The sequence below is a fragment of the Rhinolophus sinicus genome, chromosome 1, assembly GCF_057876585.1.
Source record: "Rhinolophus sinicus isolate RSI-liver-muscle chromosome 1, RSI-T2T, whole genome shotgun sequence".
Lineage (NCBI taxonomy): Eukaryota > Metazoa > Chordata > Mammalia > Chiroptera > Rhinolophidae > Rhinolophus > Rhinolophus sinicus.
In genome coordinates, this window is record NC_142501.1 from 48,882,728 (window position 1) to 48,907,391 (window position 24,664).

Below are 24,664 nucleotides of genomic sequence, written 5' to 3' on the forward strand. Positions count from 1 at the left end.
TCTGCCTATAGAGTGCCTAAGTGTGAGGGAAAAAATATCCTCAAGTGAGAAAACCGAAGTGCAAAGAAGTTGGGAGATAATATTCACTACTAGAAATATTCTAAGTTTAGAGCCAAATCTATGCATTGGCAGTTAAAATTCTAAGATTGTCATAAACCATCTGGAGTTATCTGTGTATCTCAGCCTGCATATTTTTCAGGCTTTGTCAATGACTTGTAGGATAAACATAGACCTACTGCCATTTCTTGACTTTACAATGGAAGTTAGACAAGATTCCTTCCTCACATGCTGCAGGTAGCAAACTACTTCTAAGGACATTTTATTTCAAGATGAGCTACAACATATTACTAAAAGGAAACCTTTCATTATACATAAGTTAGCTTCAAACAGAAACAAATGTTGGCATGATAGTGGGCTTTTTTACGTGGGAAGATAAATGCAACATTAGAGCCTGATGGAAATAAGTCATAAAAAAGCTTGACATGGTATACAAAAATCTGTTTGGAGTTATATACTGACTTGGGTGCCAATCCTTTTCGTACCAATTGTGTGACATTGGGAAAGCTACTTGACTATTCTTTGAGCCTCAGCGTACTCTTTTATAAAATGAGAAAAAGCCTACCTACCATATGGATTTGTATGTGGTTTACAGTGGACCAAATACTTGAAACAGAGCAAGTTCATGACAAATGTCGGTTTGCTTAGTCTGAATAGAATATGAAAATATAGTTGATCTTCTAAATAGAGTTTTCTTTCTCCTAAATGCGGTTCTCAATAAGGAGGAGGTAATGAAATACAGTTCCAGGGCTACTGATTAAATTTCATCTGGTCTCTTCTCCACCAATAATCTGCTGAGTGATCTGGAAGGAGTCCTATAATTTCATTGACGCTCATTGCCTATAACTGCAAAAGAAAGGGCTTAGTTTATCTTTATTTGTTAATGCCATTTGACATTCTTTGAGAATAGGTGCTTTGCATATGGTAGACATTGAATAACTTGAATAATAGTGTGATGTCATCCTATGAGAAACTTGGATGTGTTACTCAGAACTGCTGCAAGAAATGTAGACTTCACGTTCACTCTACTAGTGCTATGTGGAATCTATAAAGCAAGCCCACTGTAGCCACCTCAGGCTTTTCTGAATGGATTGTGTCAATATAAAGACAGGCAACTGCTAACATACATGGAAGGCTTCTCTACTCCAGTGTGTAAACTTGTTTTCCAAAAGGACCCTGAGGGTGATAGACTATCTCTCCTATAGGTGACCAACAAGGAAAATGATGTGTTTTAGCTTTTTCTTGGTCATTGACCTCTGGACTAACAATAGTTTCAGAAAATTTTTCAATTCACTGTGGGTATAATTCACAAACAACAAAATGTATTTTATTCTTTTCATCTCTCTGCCCTGCCCCTCTATATCTTGTGTTTCTAGTCTCTGCTCTCTTACTTGAGGGTTGATAATTTTTCTCTAGAGCTCAGAGGACGAACACTCTTGACCTAAAACTCATTGAAGAAAGGCGTAGGATGTCTGGCAGTTCAAATCCATTGCTCGAAAGGTTTTACTTCCTGTTCATGTTATCACCGGCTGGTCCATGGGGGTCAGAGGCAGAGTCTCTATGATTGTTCCAGAATCAGAAGTCTGTACTAAGAAAGATGAAAGCAGAAAGAAACCACATAGGGTACAGAGCAGCAAGGATCCAGCCTATTGTTTCTAAAAGCCTGCTGCATTCAAGACACAATGAACTTAGCCCAACGTTGTTTTGTTTTTTCAGAAAGACAGTTTTCTTGACTTCACAGAGAGTGATGGTCAGAATATTTAACTACTGGGACAGCAGAGGTACTGACTGACCAATCAGAATGGATACTGCACAATCAAAATAGATACCAGCTGTAAACAGCCCATATATCCATACTGGTGCACACCAGCTTTGAAAGTTAGTCATTGCAGAAGCTACTGAAAATATAAAAAGGGAATCTCAGGTCTCAGAGTCCCCATTCTACCAAAATTGAATTTATTTCACTCTAACAAATGTATTTAAAATTAACAGAATAATAGTCTCTCTCCAGTTACTGTCTCTTCACCCTGTTCCCACTAATAGAAAACTCCTCGTAAGAATGTTTTATCACCTCTACTTCTCACCTCCTATTTTCTCTTGAACACACTGTAATCAGGCTTTGGTTCCTAATATCAGCTTACTCTGGAGCCCAGAGATCTCATCAAGATCAACAACCCTCATCTTGCCAAATCCTCTGGTTAATTTTCAACCTTTTACTCAAATTTTCAGCTGTATTCAACATATTTGATCACGCCTTCCTTCTTGAAATACTTTTCTCACTTGGCTTCTAGGATGTACTTTCTCCTGTTTTTGTGATGCATACCATTCCTTTTCAGTTTTCCTTACTGGCTTCTTCTTTTCCAACTTCTAAATGTTGGAGTGGCTCGATGCTCAGTCTATGGCCCTCTTTTCTCGGCTTTCTATACTCTCTTTTTAGGTGATTTTATCCAGTTCTATGCTTTAGTCCAATAGATGCACTGGTGACTCCCACATCTATCTATATCTCTAGTCTTGGCCTCTCCCTAAGCTTCCCATCTGCCTTCACAACACTTCACTTGATGTCTAATAGCATGATCTTCATAGATCGCTGAATTTCTTACCCACTTCTCTACCCTCTACAACTGTATTGGTTCCCCCGTCTCCTCCATCTCAGTAAATACTACTGTCATTTTTCAGTTGCTAGGGCAAGTTCAGTTGGTGACACCTTCAAAATACATCTTGATCTGAACACCTTACTACCCTTGTTTAACTACCATCGCCTTACTCCTAAGCTACTGTAATGGTCTCCTAACTGGTCTTTATTCTTCCTACAGCCAGCCTACCACTCTCCTCCCAGAACCCTGCTATATTCCTTGAACCACTCTAGCCTAGTTGTTTCTTGGACACACCCATCTCACTTCCTCCTCAGAACCCTTGCATACTTCTCCTTCTGGCTGATCTGCTTCTCCTCCAGAGATTTGCAGGACTTGCTCTTTCACACCAATCAGTGCTCCATACAAAAGGCACACTCAAAAAAGTTTTTTTTGACTCACTGAACTAGCGCCCACCCCTCCTAATTCATCCCCTTACCCTGCTTTATTTCCTTCAGAGCATGTATCACTATTTGACCTCATATTATATTGCTATTTGCTGATTAACTGGTATGTCTCCCGACTCGAATATACGCTCCGTGAGACATTCCTGACAAAAAGTTATAAATATAGAAATGAATGAACCCATTGCAAGAAACATTAGAGATCATTCACCTTAACCACCCATCTGATATTTATATCAACTTCAAACTCTAATGTTTGTGAAGTGAATACTTTTCTATTGAACCACATTTACCCACTGATCTCCACTATTGTTATTTTTCACAGAAACATGACCTCAATATTAAATAAAAATGTCACCAAGGACAACATCTACTTTTTTGACAGTATGCAATTAGTTTTCCTAGATAGCCTATGGAAGAAATCAGTCACTCAGACAATTGAATATGAGCGTTACTGACAGCATGCATAGAGCCAGAACAGATTCTGGAGCAATGACATTTTGTACCAAATGTGCCAATACAATAAAGCACAGAATAAGCAAGGGCTATGTGTTATTGAATTGCAGCCAGTGTTTGAGAAATAGCATGCAAGTGTGTTGTCTAATAACTTCTACCCGCTAGATTTCACTCTTTCTTTATTAGGAAAAGAGGAGTTCTTAGGAGTTCTCATTTAAGTAAAAACTATGCCAATTGATTATATAGTTAATATTCGTTCTTCTTAAGAAGAGCAAATTAGGTCAAGTTGTTTGATGACCAATGGAAGACTTTATCCAAAAAGACCTATTATTGAATCATGACAATGTATTTCTTTAGACTTTGTACCAACTTTAATTATCAGCAACTTGTCATAGTCAATGGTTTGTCTCCTTGTCTCCACCCATAGAAGCCTCTAAGATGTCAAGCACTCTTTCCTTGTGTAATGGTGAACTGTATTGCCCTAGTGAAGGATATTGATTTCCCATTTTTCCTGGATGCCACATGATGCATTTTTATTAGTTGTAAACACTTACAAGACTGACTTTTATTTTGTCCTTCATCACATCAGTCTGCCCATGGAGGACATCTGTAAATGAGGCCCAGGCCATTTTATCAGGCACTCTTCCACCTTGGTGTTTAAATGAATAATGCTTTCAAGGTGTCTCAATATAATAAATCTTGCTTTAAAATACCCACTGCTCTCTTGACAGAGCCTCATGGCAAGGTCTCTTAAAAGTAACAAATTACATTTGCTTTTGAAATCTACTCTGGGATTGACTTATTTTCTTTTTCCATAGACATTATTATGTCTCATTGATGTACATTGGCTTCAGAATTAGCCAGGAAAATTCATATTGGCCTGTGCAAGTAAGAAAGATTATTGATGAAGAAAATACATTAAACAATACTACAAATAGGCCCTTAAGACAAATTAGATTGCTTGGGCAACAACAATTTTGAGAGTTCATTGATATCTTAGAAGACACAAAGACACATGAAAGTGTCAGGTTCTTTAAACATTTTAGGGAAGGATTTACAATTTCACTGGGATTTGTTTTAGTGATGAATGAGAGCTGCCATCTCTACTTGTTGACAAAAGCCTACGTCAACCAGAAAGCCATGATTTTTTCCCAAAGGTTTTATATATTTGAAATAGCTTATATGCGTCCTGAGAGAAAACTTCAAGAGGTTATATAGAATTCATTCTGCCATTGAGGAAGAATAAAAAACAATAGTGAATATTAAGAGAAAATGAGAGTACAACAGATGAGAAAAGGGTAAAGGGTATTTGTCAAAAGACATGTGAGAAGTTACCTCCTGCTATTTGTCTGTCGTCCATCCTCAACATTTACTGCAGAGCAGCTCGGATACTCACTCTTACCTTGACAAATTTCAGGGCGTCATCCACTGTGGGAAATGATCCCCTTCCTTTTTAAAATCACGTATTGGTTTATATCCTTTTTGTTGTTGTCGTTCTCTGACTTGGTTGGATGTGTCTCATCAGTTTCTTTACATTTATGTGGTCACTAAAAGAGTGTCTTGGATCATCCCAACATGCATTTTAACAAATTCCCCAAATAGTAACTGCTTCATCTCACCATACGGGGGATGCCAAAAAAAAATGTATACAAGTGGACATTTTGGTCAACATTGCTCAAGCAGTAGTTCGCTGTCATTAGAAGTTTCTGGATGCTGATGGTAACCACTTTGAGTACCTCCTGTAATTGCAGAAATCAAATGTGACATCTTTTGTTATGGTTACATATTGAGTATTACAATTTTAATACAGTTTTTCTTTTTTAAAATGTATATACATTTTTTGGCACCCTCTGTATTTACATTTGACCTCCACTTTCTTTTTCTAATTATCCTCTGTCTTCTCTGTGATCTTTGGCAAGGGCTTAATCTTTGGGTTATTCTGTAGGATTCTAGTATACCTAGTTTACGGGGTGGGGGGGGGATTTTTTCTCACAATAAGGAATCTCAGGTTGATGGGTAATATTATTCACAAAACAAGTATTTGTTGTGTTGTCTCTGTTTACCTAAATGCACCCTGAATTTCCATTTACATGAAACCAAAAGGGGACTATTGCATATCTTTAACTTTGAGAACGGGCGCCATTCATCAATTGAACAAATACTTGAGTTCTCACTAGTATGCTAAACACTATTTCAGGTATGGGGAATATAGCAGTGAACAAAACAGGAAAAAGCTCTGTCAACTCCCTAAAGCTTACATTCCAGTAGGGGAGGCAGGCAAAACAAACACATAGCAATATCTACTAGATGTCAGGGTTCCGAGGATTTATTCAGCCAAGTGATACCACGGGAACTTTACTAATTAGAAGAAGCATAGGGTTGCTGAAAGAAATCAGGCACTCAAGATTCTTAAGAAGAAACAAAAATTTCACCCAAAGGAGGAGTACAATTCTTCAGGCCACCACTGCTCATTGTCATCTAAAATCCCGTTGCTAGGACACTGCTAAGCATAGAAAAGCTAAGGACACTTTACAAGCTGGGGACATTTTTGGTAGAGAGATGTTCTGATATTCATGGATATAAATTCAGTTCTAAAACATGAGGAGGAATAGAGAATAAAAAAGAGAAAGAATTATATCTGTAAAGAGGCTTTTGAAATCATTTAAATTTTAATAATCCAATGCATTTAAATAGTAGATATATAAATTATTACCTTGAAAAATTGTGGTATATTTTATTAATGTTTAAGACTCTTTTATCAATTTTATTCAAAGTGGTTATCTGTACTTTTCAGTAACATCTAATTTAATCTATCTCTTAATTTCCTCAAAAACCAGGTGTCCAATCTTTGACCCAAAAAACAAAACTTGTTTTGATACTGTGGCTTTAATTTTGCAGGGTAGAGTAATCAGTGTTATTGCATTTTTATCCTCTAATGCTTCTCTAAACAGAAATGAGTCCTCTTCATTTGATCTGGGAAATCGAATGCCAGGTGGGGAATTCAAAACAGTGTTGGTTTCAAGCTTGAGTTCCTCTGCATAGTACCAACTTCTCTTCTTTGGCCCTGAGGCATGTGTCTCAATGAGAAAACGTGCAGAAATGATGAATCCAGGATATCCTGAGACCGTTTTGCCTATATAGTTAACATTGTCCTGAAATTCTGTCCAAATGTGTTTCATGAGTAATAGGGAGACATTTGGACAGAGTCACATTTGGACATATCGGTCCAAATTACACATCTAAATGTAATTTGGACATCAGTGTCCAAATGTAATTCTTATTGCTATAGGCAGAATGAACCACAGTATGTAAAAAATAAGATTAGATATACACCGTGGCACTGTTCATTTATTTTTAAATGGGAAATATGCCCATTTGGATGAAAATTAACTGTTTCTCATGTGATGCAAGATACAAAGTTGGAAGCCCATTCATCACCATGAATGGGTGATAGGTGGAATAGGGTACATGATACAATGTGCCTAAATAATTCTTACATCACTGAACCACAAATGTGATACACCTCTGCTGTTATTCTTGGGTTGAATAGCAGAAAGTAGTAAGGGAGCTTGGAATTACTAAATACTGTTAACATTTCTTGAAGAACAAAATAAATGAACATTTCATAATATGCAATCACAGGATCAGCCTGGCTCTACCCTGGTCTTAGTAGCCGAACACATCTTGCTTTGTCATTCTCTTAATTCAACATTTTCATTTTGTGTTCAAAATATATATTTACATTTATGCAGAAGGAAAGAAAGCCATGACTCTCATAACATTTATATGCAATATATGTCATGTGTAAAACTAGCTATACATCCATAGATATGATTCCAAAAGAATCGCAATATTTGCTTCCCATCACCCTTTAATAAAATTTCCCTCAGTCTGATTAGAAGCCCACTATCCCGGGGACAGTTGTTTAGTGGAGAAAGAGTTACAGATAGTCTTCTTGTTCCAATTAGGGTCAGATAAAAATGAGAGCCCTCTTGGAGTGGGGGATGGGGAGAAAAGTAGTTTAAAGCTCTTCACGGAAGTGGCTTTTGGTGAAAGACAAGCAGGCGACGACTGCCGTCCGTGATTCTCAACTAGAAAATTTATAACAGGTAAAAATAACTTCAATTCTGAATAAAAAACAATAAGTGCCATTACTCTTCACAGTTAAAGATAGTGTGAAAGGGAAGACAGTTCTTAGGAAGAAATGATGTATTCTTTAGTCTGTGTTCTGCTACAGAGCAGCTACCTCACACTGTGATAACTTAACCTCTCTGAGGTAAACTTTCTCATCTGTGAAATGGGTTAATAGTAAGTTTTCAGAAACATTTTCTTTGTAAGTATAACTATAAATATGTAGCCTAGAACTATGCTAGAACATTGCAAGTGATCAATAATTTATATCCAAATATCCACAGATTTCCTCAGCCTTTCGTTTCATATGTCACTAGCTTACCAGCTACTACCTACATAGCAGGAGTGCCTCACTCCCCCACTGTTAAAATCTCCCACAGTTAATTCTGGAGGTTGCCACAATGTCACCCATGTTGCATTAGAAGCCGATTTTCTCCTATTCCACTGCCCGCTTCATGCAGCCACTTCACACGTCTCTTAGTGAGAAGGCACCCTTCCCTATGGGCCTGCTCCCATCGCCCTCTGGGAGAAATATGATCAGACCAAGTCCCAGTCAGAGACCAGGAGGCTAGTGCTGTGGAGTGGAAGAGGGCAGAAAGGTGAAACTAGCCTTCATCCTTTTTCACCTGGACTTGGAAGCAGCCTGTGAGTATGTGTGATGCTTCTGAAAACAGACGTATTGGCTTCCTCTGTTTCACTCTCAGGCTAAATCTGATCTCGGACTCATGCTGGGAAATCATCCATGCCTCCTGGCCATTTCCCTGTCTCTTCCTACTGTCTCCAGCAATGTGCTCTTTCCTATCCAGCCATTATCTCATCTTCCAAAGAAAACTGTGAGATTGATATATATTTAACCCCAATTTATACATAAAGAGACTCAAACCTAAAGCAATTCAGAACATCATCCACCCTCCTCTTTCTACCTCCTTCAGATAAAAACCTGGGGTATTACCAGCCCCAGAGACACATTCTCCATTAAAATGAACAGCAAACTTCCTCCAAATAGTTGTAGCAATTATTATTACTACCATTCCACTCTGTCAAGTAAGGCCTGAGTTTACACTGATTTAATAATGAGTCTGGAGAAATACGCAGAGTAGGAATTGTACAAAAACTGGCATAGCAGGGAGAGAATAGAGAAAGGTAGGTAAAAGACTAAGAAAAAGAGTTTTGAAAACTAAAGTGTGATAATTGCAAATTATAATGTAGAAGGGGTGAAGCTAAGAGAATTTATCATCTCTTTTTTATTAATACTTTTTTTTTTTTACTTTCTTACACGGCACCAGATACTTCTCTCACATTTCCCCCCAAACACCCTGCCCTGATCCCTTCTTAAAAAAAAAAGACAAGTAATGCCATCTTCCAGACAAAGAGCAAGACTCTCTCTCTTCTCTTTCCTCTACTTTCCATTTCCTTAATTCATCTATCTCTAAGTACAGGCGGGAAATAATTGAAGAACTACTTTCTGGTGAATGAAATTTTGATCCTAGTGTACAAGAAATCTCTGGAGATTACTTTCAAACTAAAACTAATTTCATACCCCATAGAAAACTTTAGTTTCCTGGAATGAAAAGCTAAGTGAGAACAGTCTAAGAACATCTTTCCAAAAAAAGGTACAGTAAGTACACTTGCCCAATTACTACCAAGAAGTATTTTCTTTCTTAAACCAAGAAATGAAAAAGAGAATTTCTCTGTTGATTATGCGTCGTTGTATTATGTTTCCAAGGCGAGTGAAATGTACTCTGGTTATCAGTCTCTTTATTTTCCAAGCATAATTTTTCGTGGGAGATGTCAGTTATATTTATCAAAAGGCCAAATTCAATTTCAGTTCTCCTTGCAGGAGTCTTGTAAGTAACATAGAAAGAACAAGACAATATCAGTAAAAAAAAAAAAAAAAGAAAAAAGAAAAAAAAGAAAAGAAAAATGGCAAATGCGCTTTAATAAAATGCAATGGTTCACAGGTATTATTACCATCCATTTTCTACTAGTATTTTAGATCAGGATGTTCAAATTTATTTAGCTCTAATGCTTTGGGTTTCCTGAATTTCACAAATCACATGCCTATTTGCTGCTGATATCTAAAAAACAAGGAAAGGAGAGACCAACAAGATATTTGCATACACACCAATACAAATGAATGATGTATCATTTCATTTTTCTTCTACATTTATTTCTTACTAGCATCTTAAAGTGATGCATAGATCAAGAAATTAATAGACATGAAAAGGTTCCCTGGTTACTACCACTCACATATCCTCCTTTCCTCCAAGGCCTATTCTCCCTTGATCAGAATTTCAGCAAAAAGGGGAATGGAATGGACGTGAACACCCCTACATATGTTCAGACACTTTATTATTAGCACACCTCTATCAGCTGCATATATAGAAGTCTTGGAAATTTTTAACATTTTTATATTGAAATAATGGATTTCAATCCTAAATTAATATTTTGCTCATTATTTTTTCATATTCATTTTTAAAATATTCACAAAATACAGGACTGATAATTTAGTGATTGTTAAATTATTAAAAGTGAAAATATCTGTATTAATGCCTATGGATCCACCTGAAGTGTTTCTTCATATTTAGTGCATTCTTTCTTCACGTGCTAGTTATGAACTTTAATTGGGTGCCTGTAGCCAAAAACCAAGAGCAGGTGAGACACCTAAATATATCCTCATTTGCATCTGTTTCCCTTCCTTATGAGAAGGAGGGTTGTCCCACCTGATTTTGGCTTCACAACAAGCAAATAACTAATGACGATTTGGGATTTAATTCACTGTTCATCTGTTATGCTAGCCTGTCAGGCCCTCCATCATTTGGTTCAAATTGATGGTAAATTTCAAGAGAGCAGGACAGGAGACTTTGGCATTTTTCCATTCCATATAGTTGCTAGCAGAGATGATTAATAAAAGTCCCTTGATGTAAATTAAAGAACTTGGTTAAGTGAATCACATCCTTTTTATTTTGTCTTCGTACACAAAATGTGCTGTTTTAGGGTTTATATTTTTAAAAAGCAGTGAAACAAAATATAACAAAATTACCCCATATTTATAAAATATAGATTACTTCCTGCCTATAAACATTTAAAACCAGTTCTCCAGAATGAAAGAGATAAACATGTGTAGATGCAAATCAATTCTGTATTGGTTTCTTATTACCACATTAAAGAGCAAAGCTGAGGATATAAGTTATGACTTAATTTTGATTTTGAATGCATACCACTACCTAATATACATAAAATAACCATCACAGAATGAAACTGATGCATCCAACAGCTGACTGCATTTAAATGATTTTAAAATAAGTGCTTAGAAAAAGTCAATTTTTGGTGTTTTGCTGCTTAGGTATGAAACAAATCACAAATATGTTTTTATGTTGATTTCCTCTGACAGGACTGGGAATTTCCACATTTCATGGGAGATGTTGATGTCAATCTCCCTGGTTTGCATACTCCTCACATGCAATTCAAGATTCCCTTCTTCCAGAAGATCTTCAAGGAAGAATATCGTATTCACATAACGGGTATGTTACGACCGTGAACACAATTTGTCTTCTAGTTAGAATAATGCTAACTGCTATTTAAAAAAAAAAGCAAATGGTAAAATTTTACAGACATACATAAACATAGTTCTATTTCTCACTCACTTAACAGTGCAAAGTGGTTCCAGATCAACTGGAGGCTCCCAGCTGTCATTCTGGGACTTAGACTACTGGTGGCTTTAACAATTTCAACTTCAACATCTAGCAGGCAGATGGGAACAAAGAGAATGGGGGAAATGATTAAGAAAGCTTAAGGTAGTTTCTTAACCACCTTAGCTCGGAAAAGAAATAGGTCACTTCCACTCACACCCTATTGGCAATAACTTATCAGATATCCCCACTTAGAGTCAAGGAGAGCAGCAAAATGTAGTCCCCAGTTGGGCAGCCACTTCTGGTGTCAGGCCTAGTGTTGTAATGCAGGATTATCAGAGGCAGAGGGCTCATCTCTGGTGTGGAGAGCTAGCTATCTCTGCCATCCTCCGTATCCCACCTCACCTTGATTTTGTTCATTGGGTGGGTTTCCTTTTCACAGCATACGGCTCAGTCTATTTTTTCCAACATTAATGCTCTTTATGCTGTTTTCTTCATTTACTGCTGAGATCAAAACCATGGTACCCTAGAGCTCCAGTCAGACCATATGCCTTAGGGAGATCGGCCACTTCCACTTCTCATTTGTTTGAGTAAATCCTACTTCTGTGGCAGAGCTCATGTTTATCTCAAGTGATTCTCTTGAAGTTCCTCAGATTATTTCATTTTCAGATGTGTCCTGATTTTGAAATGCCTCCAATATGATTTATTATAATATTCTTTCATGACATCTCAGTCATTCTCATCTAAAAAAAAGGCTTCCTGGAGTTACATTTTGTACCTTTTTTCTTTATAACAAGAAGCAGACAGCTGTGTGATCAAATGAAGGATGGCGCTAGTTCTCACGCTGTTCAGATGCAGGTAGTGACTGTGTGTGCATGTGTTTTAAGGACAATGGCCTAGGATCCTACATGTGCTATAATAAAAACTGCTGAAGAAATCTGTGCTTACACTACCGTCTGTGCTGCTGAATAAAAATAGTCCAAGCATAGAGAGCGGAACACTTGAGTACTGCAAGAAACCTTTACTTCCCAACTTGAAGGCTGTTTTTCGCTTTGAGCATGAGGCAACCTTCCTAAATTGGAGAATGAGCTCATGAATAAGGAAGATGCAGCAGGTTTCTTTTCCTATTCAAAATGAATGAGGCCCATCAATTAAATTCACTGGGTAAATCAATCAATTTGAGTTCAGGTCACATAGTGTGGTTTCAGAGTCCCCACTTAATCTCTGCAGCACGCTACCCTCTTGGACTTCTAAAACAGCTATCACACACATGGCATCATCATATCCCTTTGGGTGGGCTTTTGCCTGGACCATCTGTTCTTGCTATAGCTCTTGTTCCAGGCCATCATGGTACTGATATTGTCTCTAACTGAGTATCAGAAGCCCTGTCAAAAATATACTGCTTGAGTGCAGAATATCAACTTTTTAAAAAGGGGTGGGGGAGATTCAGAGAAACCATTGATAAGAAAAAATCAAGCTGTCAAAATATTTAACTTGGGGCTATTTTGCATGGCTTTGTCACATATGCCGTCATTTATAGACAGGGGCAGGTTCAACTTTTGTGGTGCTCAAAGCTTACACAATTTGGAATGCTCTATTTAAGAATATGAATACAAAATTACAACTGAAATTTGTATTCAGTGCCTTGGAAGGGGGTCACACATACAGGAGTCCCTGAACCTTCACTGTCATTAGCTTCAAGGGAAAGCTACGTGTGCCTTTGAACGTAAAGCTTTGTCCCACCAAGTATTGTTTTGTAAAAACTTAAAAGGAGGAAAGACTAGCAAAGTATTTGTAATGGAGACTGTACATTAATAAACTTTGCCAGAAAGTGGAACTATATTGTAATTAAGGCTTTGATACAGTGTTTGCCAAATTATGCGGATTATCATAATCACCCAGGGAATTTTATAAATACATGGATTGTTGGGTCCCATTCCTAATGGTTCCCACCCAGCAGTTCTGGGCAAAGGCATAGGACTCTTGGAAAGCTTCCCCATCGGCTGCTGATCTTTCAGAACTGCTCCTTTCTGTGTGAGAAGCCATAGTTGAGGTCAGACCGGCTCCCTGATTTGGGCCATGCAAATAACTGGATGCGTGGACCTGCTGGGAGGGCTGTTGAGGATTCTAGAGTTTAAAATAAAATGAGGTATACGTGGACTTTGGGGTGAAGGGGTACAACATAAAAAATTGAAATGCAATCTGTGGTAAGGTGCTTATGTACCTCCCCGGATCCACCCACGATAAAATTTTCTAGGAAAACGGTAATAGGTTTGGAGAAAGTCAGAAATTCACCCCCTCTTATTTTTGTTCTGTTACTCTTTTTGTTCTGTAACTTGGCTAAAGATGTTGCTGAGGCCACTCTGGAGTACCATCTAGTCTCTTGTGAAAGACCTTTTACTTTATCAGACTTTGTAAAGTCATCGTTTCTGGGCAAACCTCGGCAAAATTTCTAGAACACAGTGCTACATGTTGTATTTTAATATGCTCAGTACTTAGTAGCCCACAAACTTCCAAGTACACTGCAAACGCTCACTTGATCAGCTCCTCCAACTTGGACTTCTTTTCCTACAGAGACTACAATGCTTTCCTTGATAAGCAGATATGCATCACCACTAGGATTATTAAGCATCAAACCCTCTATATCCATCAATGGTTCTCAAACTTTAGTGTATATGAGAATCCCTGGAGAGCTTATTAAAAAACCTCCATCAGTCACATACCCAGAGCTGGAGGTGTGAGGTGTGTGTGGTGGAGCCTGGAATCCACTGTTCTCTCTAGCACCACCAGTGATGCCTATGCCGGTGACCAGAGGACCACACTTTGAGAAACGCTGCTGCTTAGAAACATTTTCTGTAGTCAGAATTCCTCTCATCTCACCTTTAGTTGATTTTCATATGCAACTCTGAAAAGCCAAGGGACAGAAAGCAAATTCAATAGAAATGGGGTGGCCCATGAGAAAGGCATGTGGTAGAGGCCTGCCAGGAGCTGGAATGTTTAGAACTGGGGTCCCAAAGCAGAGCATCCCAGGGAAAGGTCTGGATGACCACCGAAAAAGCTGGAGCCAGGGGTAGGAAGGGATCCAACAGACCTGCTGTGTTTGTTCTGCACGAGAATAGGCTGAAGGAGGACTGATAGGTTCTCCAAGGGTCAAAATGGCTCTACCTTGGCCTCAACTATCATTTCTCTGTGATCTAGAAAGGGTGCTCAATGCATGCTGAGGCAATGGAATGTAAAGGTTTGATGTATAGGCTCCAGCTCTGTTACTGACGAGGTGGCATGGCCCTTGTCAAGCTTCCGAACCTCTTAGAGGCTCAATTTTCTCATGTTAAATGGAGACCATACTGGTACTTATCCCATAGGGTTGCTGTGAGAATTAAATTCATTAACATGTACAGGACACTTAAAACACTGTCTGCCATGTAGGAAGCACTCAATAAACTCTCACTATCTTTACCTAAAGCTTTTCCATTCATCTATCCAGGGTTTGTGTTTTTTTATTTAATTAAAAAAAAAAATTACGCAGACTGAGAGAGGCCTCTTTTATTATTTTTCCACTATTCTGAGTTCTCTACTGTTATTTACTATTCTGAGTCCTCGAGAAGGAGAAAGCTGAGAATAGAAAAAAAAATCTCTCTCCCAATGAAATGGTCTGTATGTAGAGGGTTGACACTGATGCATTCCCACTGACATTTTAAAAGCATTTAAGGATTTGAGTATTATTTAATCCTGATTCCAAGCTAGTTTTATTTATGAATATCAGAAATAACTTGAATTGTTGCATCTGTTTAGCTCAGCTGGATCCCCCTGACAGATGGTTTGCTGCAGTATGTATGAGCTTTCATTTTATAAGCTGGGCTACAGTTTATAAAAATATATCACCTCTATCTAAGGGTGTGTTAAAATATGTTTCTCTGGGAATTTTGACTTCAGTAACAAAGGGGACAAATGGATAGTCATTCGGTCCAAGCCTATTGTTCTTCTCCTAAAAGTAAATGCTAAGTGTAACTGTATAATTCTCTCCTCTCTCGTCTTCCCTTTTACCTATAAGGTGAGTGCAAAGATGGATTCAAAATGTGATGTACTAAGTCTCTGGAGACAAGAGAGCAATGGCCTCTCAATTCAGTCTCGGAAGCTCCTCTGAGTCCTATTAATGCCAATCCCGGTGGAAGCTCTGCCATCTGTCATCCCAGACGGACAAAGGAAGTGTCCCATTGGTGGCCATCATCTGAGTAAATTAGGAGGGGGCTGGGGGAAAGGCCAGAAGGAAGGCCTGTGCATCTGCGAGGAGAGAATTCACACTGTTGGCACAGTGATGCCCACGGGAACCCTTTCGGCAAAAATGGAAAATGTAGAAGTAAACAAGCCTCTGTAGTGTCTGTGTTCCATTTCAGTTTCCTGAATGGCGTGAGGGCAAAGGTGCTTTACAATGGCGAGAATGTGAAGAATAGTGAAAAAAAACAAACAAAAAACCTTCATTTTATTTCCAAAGGTGCATGATTTCTGGCAAATGAATTTCCAGATTGTTTTTTAAATAGCTCTCCTGTGTCAGTCAGATCATGGGAAGTGCTGGGGAGGACAGGCCAGTGGTCCGTCCAGCAGAATACTCTGTCTGACAAAATTAGCAAGGGACTTGTTACAGGGAAATATGATACATCCCGTTGTTCACCGTGACAGTCCCCCAAGATCATGAACCTATCCAGAGTACACAAGGACCTCTTGCTATTCTCTCAGTTGTGAATTTTTCTAAACCTTTCCTGAAGCAATTTCCACTTTCAACGCATTCATACAGCTCTAAGATTTAACTATGTTTCTTCCACAGAGAGCAGCAATTCATTTCATTTGTCCAAAACTCATCTTCTTCCAGGCCATGGTCGCTTTGCCCATAGCCTGTGAGTTCTTGCTGCTCTGAGCTGGTCTGCCCTATTCAAACTGAGGTGTCCCGTCGTCATTTATATATATATGAGGACATTTGTTATAAGACTCACATGTTCTTCAGAAATTGTCTTCACAGTCAGAGGAAGAACTTTGAAATATATAATTAATCATACTCTTTGAGACATAAATATTTTACTTTCCCAATTTTCCAGATGATGTTAGATCTTAGTAGTATCCTGGAATTCACCAGATCATTGTGACATATGTATTTGATTTGAAAGCCTAGAACGTCACTCATTGCATTTTTCTGAACACATTCTCTCAAAGTTTACTTGTTGTTTATGCTTAACAGACATTTTTTGAGTTGGTATGTGCCTAAACCCGAGCAAGCTATGATCTAAGGAATACAAGAATGAACATGACACAATTCCCAGTCTCAAGAACATTCAGTTTGCTCTGCAGTGCAGCTACATGGCCTTTTCTTTCTTCTTATCATCGCAAGTGTCTGCCTCTACTCGTTGTATTCGATTGTATCCTAAAAGAACAGTCCCCCACTTAGGAAGCAACAATGGCAAGAGGCACTTGGGTAGCTATCTTGATTTGCTTTTATGTCTTAAGAAGATACTTTACTAACTCAAATAACTCTTATTAATTCATAAATTATTTAGGAAGTGTCTTCAGTTTACTAAATGGTCTCCGCATGGCCCAAGCACTTAGTGTGATTTCTAGACATTTCTAAATTACCAAGGCAGGGACTTAAAGAAATGCTAATTCTGTGAGTCCTGTTTTCACTGCTCATGTCTGGAGTGAGAGGGTGTTGAATATGCCCAAGGAGCCTGTTACAGCAAACTGTTATTTCTTTACTTATCCAAAGCTTATCTTCTTCAAGGCCATGGTTTCTTGCTATCCCATGATGGATATTAAATGGCTTTGTGGAATATGACTATTTCATTTTATCTGCTCTGGATTAGCAGAGTCTGGCACCCACTTGGTATACAGGTGCCCACAGCACAGCTCAACCACAATGCTAACTAGCAACTCTGAGTAAAAGATTTTTGTAAATATTAGGATCACAGATTTGAATCCTGAAAGTTTCATTATGTGGTGGAAATATCAGCCCTTTATAGTCTTTTTTCCTTACTTGAAAAAAAATAACACTTTCCTCCAAATTGTCATTTCTGATGGTAAGTGAGGGTGATATTTAATGGAGAATCCTTTTAAAACTAACTAGCCCAAGATTCTATAGACTCCCACAAAGTAAAAAGATAAAATTACCATTATAATATCATTTTTGATAATCAGTAAAATTCATTAAAGCACAAAAGACAAGAAAGAGGTAATTCCCACCAACACCATGCAGTGATTTCTCATTAAAGGAGACAGTGAGGTATTCCAACAAGGAGATTAATAGAAATAATGCATGAATTTTTACCCTACCTCCTTGCTGATTACATTATGCTATGGAGTTGAAACAACAGGGGGAAATGCAAAATCTCTTATATGATTAATGCTGAAATACCAAACCTCTTGTTATGGTTGACTGTACATTCACAACAACACACTTGGGAAAATGAAAATAAAAGCACTTTCTATTCTTTTCTTTTTTGTGTTTTATATCCTTTCCCTGTGGGTTATTTCAGGGATTCAAATTTATTTTTTGTAGTAAACAGTGTTTCTCAAAATCTCAGAATATGCAATCTTTTTTTTTTTTTTTTTCCAGGAAAGCTTTCTCCATCTGAAAATCATGTATTCCATCTCTTTTGTTCTAAAGGGGAGATTTTCTGGTCCATGCTAACACATTAAAGTTTAAGCAATGTTTATTTCACAGACTCATCAGAGATTTTTAGAGCTGGAAGGAAACCTTAAGGATTATATAGCTCAACTCCCTCACCTTATACACAAAACACTGAGGTTGAGTTGTTTCACCTGATTTTGCTTTCTGCTTTGCCACAGCTCATAGGATAGAAGTAATTTTTTTAAGAGGATGAAGCATTACCAAGGTAACAAAACATTGTATGGGAAAATGTAAGGATGGGTGAGAGAGAAAGATGAACATTTTTCCTCTGTACAAATGGATACACAGACCAGAGGTTATGTCAAGTGGGCTGGAAACAAAGAAAAACTAAGAAGAGCCATTTCTTCTAAATTTTCAGCAGCTTCAGGTTGCGGCTGAATGGCTGTGACAGTGGAGGGAAGGGCATGTTATTGCCACAGAATAAAACAAGGAAATGGGGTATCAGTAGGGGGATTCTGCCTCAGTCTCTTCTCTCCCCTCTGCACTCCCCCCTCCCACACGGCCTCTCTGCTGGTGTGTGTGGGCGGGGGAGGGGGAAGAGACACTATTCCCTGTTCTTTAGCCTTGAAATTTGTGTACATAAAAGATCTTTTCTCAGGACTAATGCTATTGTGAACTGTAGACAAGTTACCAATTGCTACATTTTAACATGTTAAATATGCTGACTCATGGAGCATATTTCCATATAGCTTCACACTGGGCCCTCTTGGATAACTAGTCCAGTGATAACTACCCATAATGTCAGTGCTCAATATTTGATTCTATTTTATTCAAACTGATCACCTTTAGAATATATCTTTGTCACAAACCCTTACACACTGTTCTCTCCCACAATTCTATCACCAAGATCCTATATTAGCTGAATTGAAAAAGTAGAAGAAATTGTAGAAGTAATATTACCTTACATTTTTAGCAAACTTAATATATTTCAGAGAACTTTCAAATATAACTTCTCATTTTATCCTCACAATAATCCTTTGATGTAGTCACATTGGTATTATTCTCCATTTCACAAAATAAAAAAATAAAAAATGAATTCACATAGCTAATAAGTAGAAGGATGTGGGGAAGAAGACAGAATCAATAGACAAGAAGGCATTTAGTTCAGTTTCCTCAATTTGAAAATGAAATGATTGTGGTGTAAAGAGGTTAAACAGGTTGTATTATTCAAGTTTAGTGTTAGAATGAAATCTCCATTTGATGATTTCCAGTCTGCAGTTTTTGTCACTGTGGTACTCCCTCTCACAAATGGGTTAAGATGTGTTAGAGCAGGGTGATGATATCCATTAATGGATGTCAAGCGTCACATTTTTAATATGCTTCTCCTCCATCCCATCCAAATATTCAGACTCTAGGTCACAAGAGAAAAAACATAAAGTGATTCTTTACTGTCAAAGTTTAGTGGTCAAAGTGACTCAGCACGATTCATCTTAGGTGGTAGAAAAATAACTTTAAAGTAGGGGTAAAAGCTCCTCCTATCTTCAGGGTTTCTTCTTAGAACCCTGTGTACATATTTCCATTTTTATTCTCTAATTTTATGTTTTTTCTTTTGTCTGTTAACATTCCGTGAGCATCTTTTCCCCAAGAAAAGCACCCTTCTCCAAGCTCCGTGGGCATTCCTTTTTTCTCCCTGATTCTGTGTTACTCCTTATCTTCAGTTTCTGATATCCTGTTATCCTAGAAACAGGGACCCCTGTATAGAAGACCACTCTATTATTGAGTTTATAAAAATGATCTAGAGAGGGTACAAGTCTCTCCAAGGGACCTTTGTGAGTCAAGAAGGTGAAAGTCATATAAGTTCAAGGACATCTTCCCCTCACAATCCTGTCTGGGTTTATAACACATATAGTTTACAGCAAGAGAATAAGTACAAATCTCCTACAACAGAGGAGCACCCAAAGCTCCTCTCACAACTTGCTTTCTATCATGGCAGCTACACACTTCTGCCTCCTTAATACTAGATGAAAATTTCTGAAACTTTTTTCATTTCACCCGTGTCTCATTCATCTCCTGCCTTTTTTCCTCCTACAATATTCTCAATTCCTTTTCTTCTTTCTCCCCTCAGCCTCTCTCATCCACATCACCTGATCTTTTTCTGTATGCTGTTCTATCTGCAGCATAATAAAAATATAAACTGAAAGAAATGCAAAATTTTGTAAACTGCTCTCTGTCCTGCTTTTCTTTCAAGGACCACATGAATTGTTACTTCTTCTAAAATCCTCTCTGCAGAAATTAGCCCTCAATTTTCTCAACATCGCCAGCATTTATTGTTTGATCACTCATTTGACACCTCTCAAATGTGGCCTTTTATTACCATTTATCTGTTGATGTCCCTGTCCTGTTTCCCCAATAAGATGATGTGTTCTTCCCTAGAAGGCAGGCAGTAACATATGTCCTCAGCATTGACTAAGGTATCCTACAGAAGAGGCTATTGTGAGCACAATAAATGTTTCCTAATTATGCTCACCTTTGTACTTGATTGCATTTTTCTGGCTTTAGCTTTCTTAACTTGTTTTATGGTTGATTCTTAGTGAGAATCAGTTTTCGTTTTGAAGATTCAGGAGGGCAGGAGTGTTTTGATCTTTTTTTTTTTTTTTTTAATTTAATTTTATTAAATTTATTGGGGTGACAATTGTTAGTAAAATTACATAGATTTCAGGTGTACAATTCTGTATTACATCATCTATAAATCCCATTGTGTGTTCATCACCCAGAGTCAGTTCTCCTTCCATCACCATATATTCGATCCCCCTTACCCTCATCTCCCCGGATCTTGAGAGAGTAATGCTGAGCGAAACAAGTCAGACAGAAAAAGCAGAGAACCATGTGATTTCACTGATATGTGGTATATAAACCAAAAACAACAAAAAAACAAGACAAACAAATGAGAAACAGAAACTCATAGACACAGACGATAGTTGAGTGGTTGCCAGAGGGTAACGGGGGCGGGGGGTGGGGAGTGTTTTGATCTTAACAATGCCAGATGTTATAAATATTATATCATCCCTGAAAATGTTTGCAGTGTTCCAAATCACTTTCTAGTTTAGGTGTGCAAAATAAATAATTCAGGTAAGAGCTGCCATTACAAATATTATAAAACCTATATAGTTGAATAATTTCAGGACAAAATTATAATTTCCCATCATATAGTTTTCAAAAATTCTCTTTATATAGAAGTTGTACCTTCCCATGCAAATTAAGACATTTTCATGGCGTAGGCAATGCTTTGATGATATCTATAGTAATAATTACTGAGTTCCTATTATACCAGGCACTGTGCTTAGCATCTAATAATCTCATGAAAAATGCTAACAGCTTTAATAAGTACTATTATTACCTGCATATAAAGAAATTGGGGTTCAGAGAATTTAAACGGAAACAGGATTAAAACCCTTCAATCTCACATATAATAGGAGCCTGAAAATGTGTAATGATGATGATAAAATACTTTCCTAAACACCTCACATAGTTAGCTTTTTATATAGCTATATATTCTGTTAGATTACATATTGCAAAATACATTTTTACCATTCTTAGTTTAATAAGTTTGCCCAAGATCCCATTTCTCTCCTGTCCCAAGAGTTCTATAATCTCGTGAAGCAGTAACTTAATGTTCAATACTGCTATCTCCAAATACAAAATAAATAATTTTGATATATATCTAAAGTTTCTAGAACCTGTTACATATACCACCTAATTTGCTATAGCAAGTCTATGTGGTGGGCATTACTACATTATTAGAATATACTTGCTACTCTAAAATTTGCAATAAATTGTGATTATGATAAAAATTATAATGGAATCCAGTATTCCTTGAAATTTTTTCCACATTTTCCATTTGAAGATGTAAAGTTATCACTAGATAATATGTCTCTAAATAATATCTTATTTATATAAGTGTTTAAAATACTGCAAAGAAATCATAGTAGTTCTGATCTCTCCAAATCGTCTTCTAAAACAGTTCATTAGCTTTGGTTATATTTATATGTCTGATAAATGGATTCTTTTCAATGAGAATTTGATGCAATTATTTCTAAAGTCTTGAAATGAATGCTTAAGGATTATTGATCTGAATCACATCAACTAACGGTTTAATCAACAAGTCACCTACAAACAGCAATGTGAATTCAATGTGAATTGATATACTGCTGTGCTTGCTTTGCAAAGTGATTTATGTCTTGCCCAGACATAATTATAAAACTGTAAGAGATGTTGAATTAAATGTTGGACTTTTCTAAGAATTTCATTAGAAGTTTGTTTTTAAACATTAATTGAAATGTTCTAAGAATAACCTACATGGAACCAAATTTGAATATAGCTGTGGGACCTATAAAATAAGGAGACTTAATCTGGTTAATATAAATACCATAAATTACTGGCTGTGGGACCTACAGTTATGTTTTCATATGCCTAGAATCCATTTAGAAAACTTCCTTTGCCAATTCCCTTAATGGCAGCATAGCACTCTCAAAAAATTAATTGTTAACAGGCCTAAAACATTAACAATTTATACTATCATACCATTATCTCCATTTTATTGGATAAAACCCTACTGCAGTTTTATGGGTCTTTGACTAATATACAGTATTTCTTTTTTAATGCAGGTAAATGGTTTAACTATGGAATTATCTTTCTCGTCTTGATTTTGGACCTTAATATGTGGAAGAACCAGATATTTTATAAACCTCATGAATACGGACAGTATATTGGCCCAGGGCAGAAGATCTATACAGTGAAAGACTCAGAAAGTTTAAAGGATTTGAACAGAACCAAGCTATCCTGGGAATGGAGGTCTAATCACACTAACCCTCAGACGAATAAAACATATGTTGAAGGTGACATGTTCCTACACAGCAGGTTCACAGGGGCTAGCCTTGATGTCAAGTGTCTGGCTTTTGTTCCAAGTTTAATAGCTTTTGTGTGGTTTGGATTCTTCATTTGGTTCTTTGGACGGTTTTTGAAAAATGAGCCGGGCATGGAGAATCAGGACAAAACGTACACTCGCATGAAAAGAAAATCCCCATCAGAACATAGCAAAGACATGGGACTCACTCGAGAAAACACCCAGGCCTCAGTGGAAGACCCACTGAATGACCCTCCATCGGTTTGCATCAGGTCTGACTTCAATGAGATTGTCTACAAGTCTTCCCACCTAACGTCGGAAAACTTGAGCTCGCACTTGAATGAGTCCTCCAGCGTGACAGAAGCTAACCCAGACCCAACGACTTCTAAAAGTACACCTACGAACTAGATTCACTTACGTGGAGATAGCACAAAAAGCAACCCTGAGTGTAACTTTAAAAAGTTAGTCTTTCTTGTTGTAAATGTAAGGTTTACTTAGTGTTAGGTAAAGAAATACAATGCCACAATGGTGCTCAACATGCTTTTTCTAGGACTCATTGTTTTCTATTTGTATTATGATACACGTGCCTACTGTATATCTAACAGTCCTCTAGAGATTGCTTTTCACAGTTGCACAAGCTATTTACTGACTTTACTGCATAGATTAGCTGATTACCTGTGTATCTGATGTTCAACCATAGTGGTGCCTTGAGACATTAAACTGTTTTTAACTGTACCAGAAATGAAGTGTGGAACAGTTCTCTCATCTACTTCACATGGTTTTTTTGGTATACCGTTATTTTGATCTCTACTTGATGTCTGAGCAGGAAACAGATGGAGCTAGGTGTGGCTCAGGAGGTATCTCTTGGTTCCTTATTCAGCAGTGGAGTTGGTGACTTTGATAGCTGGACTGCAGAGATGCATGGTGATTACCTTTGAATTTTTATTGGCTGTCTGCCAAATACAAATACAGATGCAAAATTCCATAATAGGAGAACAATTTCACGGGTCACTACTTGTGAAATGTGACTTTCTCCAACCAGTAATTGCAACTAGATGATAATACCTAATTATATTTTTCTAATTAAAGACAAATTGCTATTTGATTAAAAATCCTGCCCTTTACCTTTGGGAACAAAGGTTAAGAGGCACAGTTGGGTGAACTCTCAAATTTACTGGCATTTACACAAAGCCCTAGAAAACTAAGTTTAATCACGTGAGGGTTGCACAGCCTACCATCTACAATATTTGTACATCTTTCTATAAATATGGCTCTGGACAGTGAAAACGGAAAAATGTATGCCAACCCTGAGCAAGGAAACTCTTCTAAAAATCATGCAGGGGAATCTTGTGAGGTAGAAAAGGACATGCATGAAAGGATCTGTTTAGTGGCTTGTTTTGTATGTGCTTTTTTTTTTTTTTAAGCATTAAATATCTCACAATAAATAAGAAAATTATACATCAGTAATTATGGTATGTCATTTTTTTGGTTTATAATAGAAGGATTCAATTGTATCTTAAACAACAGCCCATATAAAAAAAATTAACTCTATACCAGGCAAATTATGAAATTGAACACTCCCAACTTGCCTTTAATTTTGTTCCATAAATTCTGGTTACATGTTCCTTGAGGGCTTTGGGGAAGATCGCTTTTAAGGCAAAATTACTTTCCTGTCACATACTGACATAACTGTATTTGTCTTTATGTGTTTTTTTTTAATCTTGTTTTGATCTATCTGCTTTTAAGCTTGTAGCATGCTGAATTTAGCATGCATAATAGCACTATGGCTTTATCTGTCACTTGAGAGCCAGCTTTAATAAACATCCTTCTACAATTGT

General features: G+C 37.4%; 1 protein-coding gene across 3 annotated transcripts in view; it reads left to right on the forward strand.

Moving 5' to 3' along the window:
• The window catches only part of TMEM117 (transmembrane protein 117), a 394,057-nt gene extending 369,768 nt beyond the window's left edge, over positions 1–24,289 (forward strand). For all 3 annotated transcript variants that reach the window (XM_019748450.3, XM_019748452.3, XM_074325811.2), the window contains 2 exons: positions 11,073–11,202; positions 22,588–24,289. In XM_019748450.3, coding sequence (XP_019604009.2) covers positions 11,073–11,202; positions 22,588–23,234 — 777 coding nt within the window. In that variant the 3' untranslated portion in view covers positions 23,235–24,289. The remainder of the gene's footprint in view (positions 1–11,072; positions 11,203–22,587) is intronic.
• The last annotated feature ends 375 nt before the right edge of the window (positions 24,290–24,664 follow it).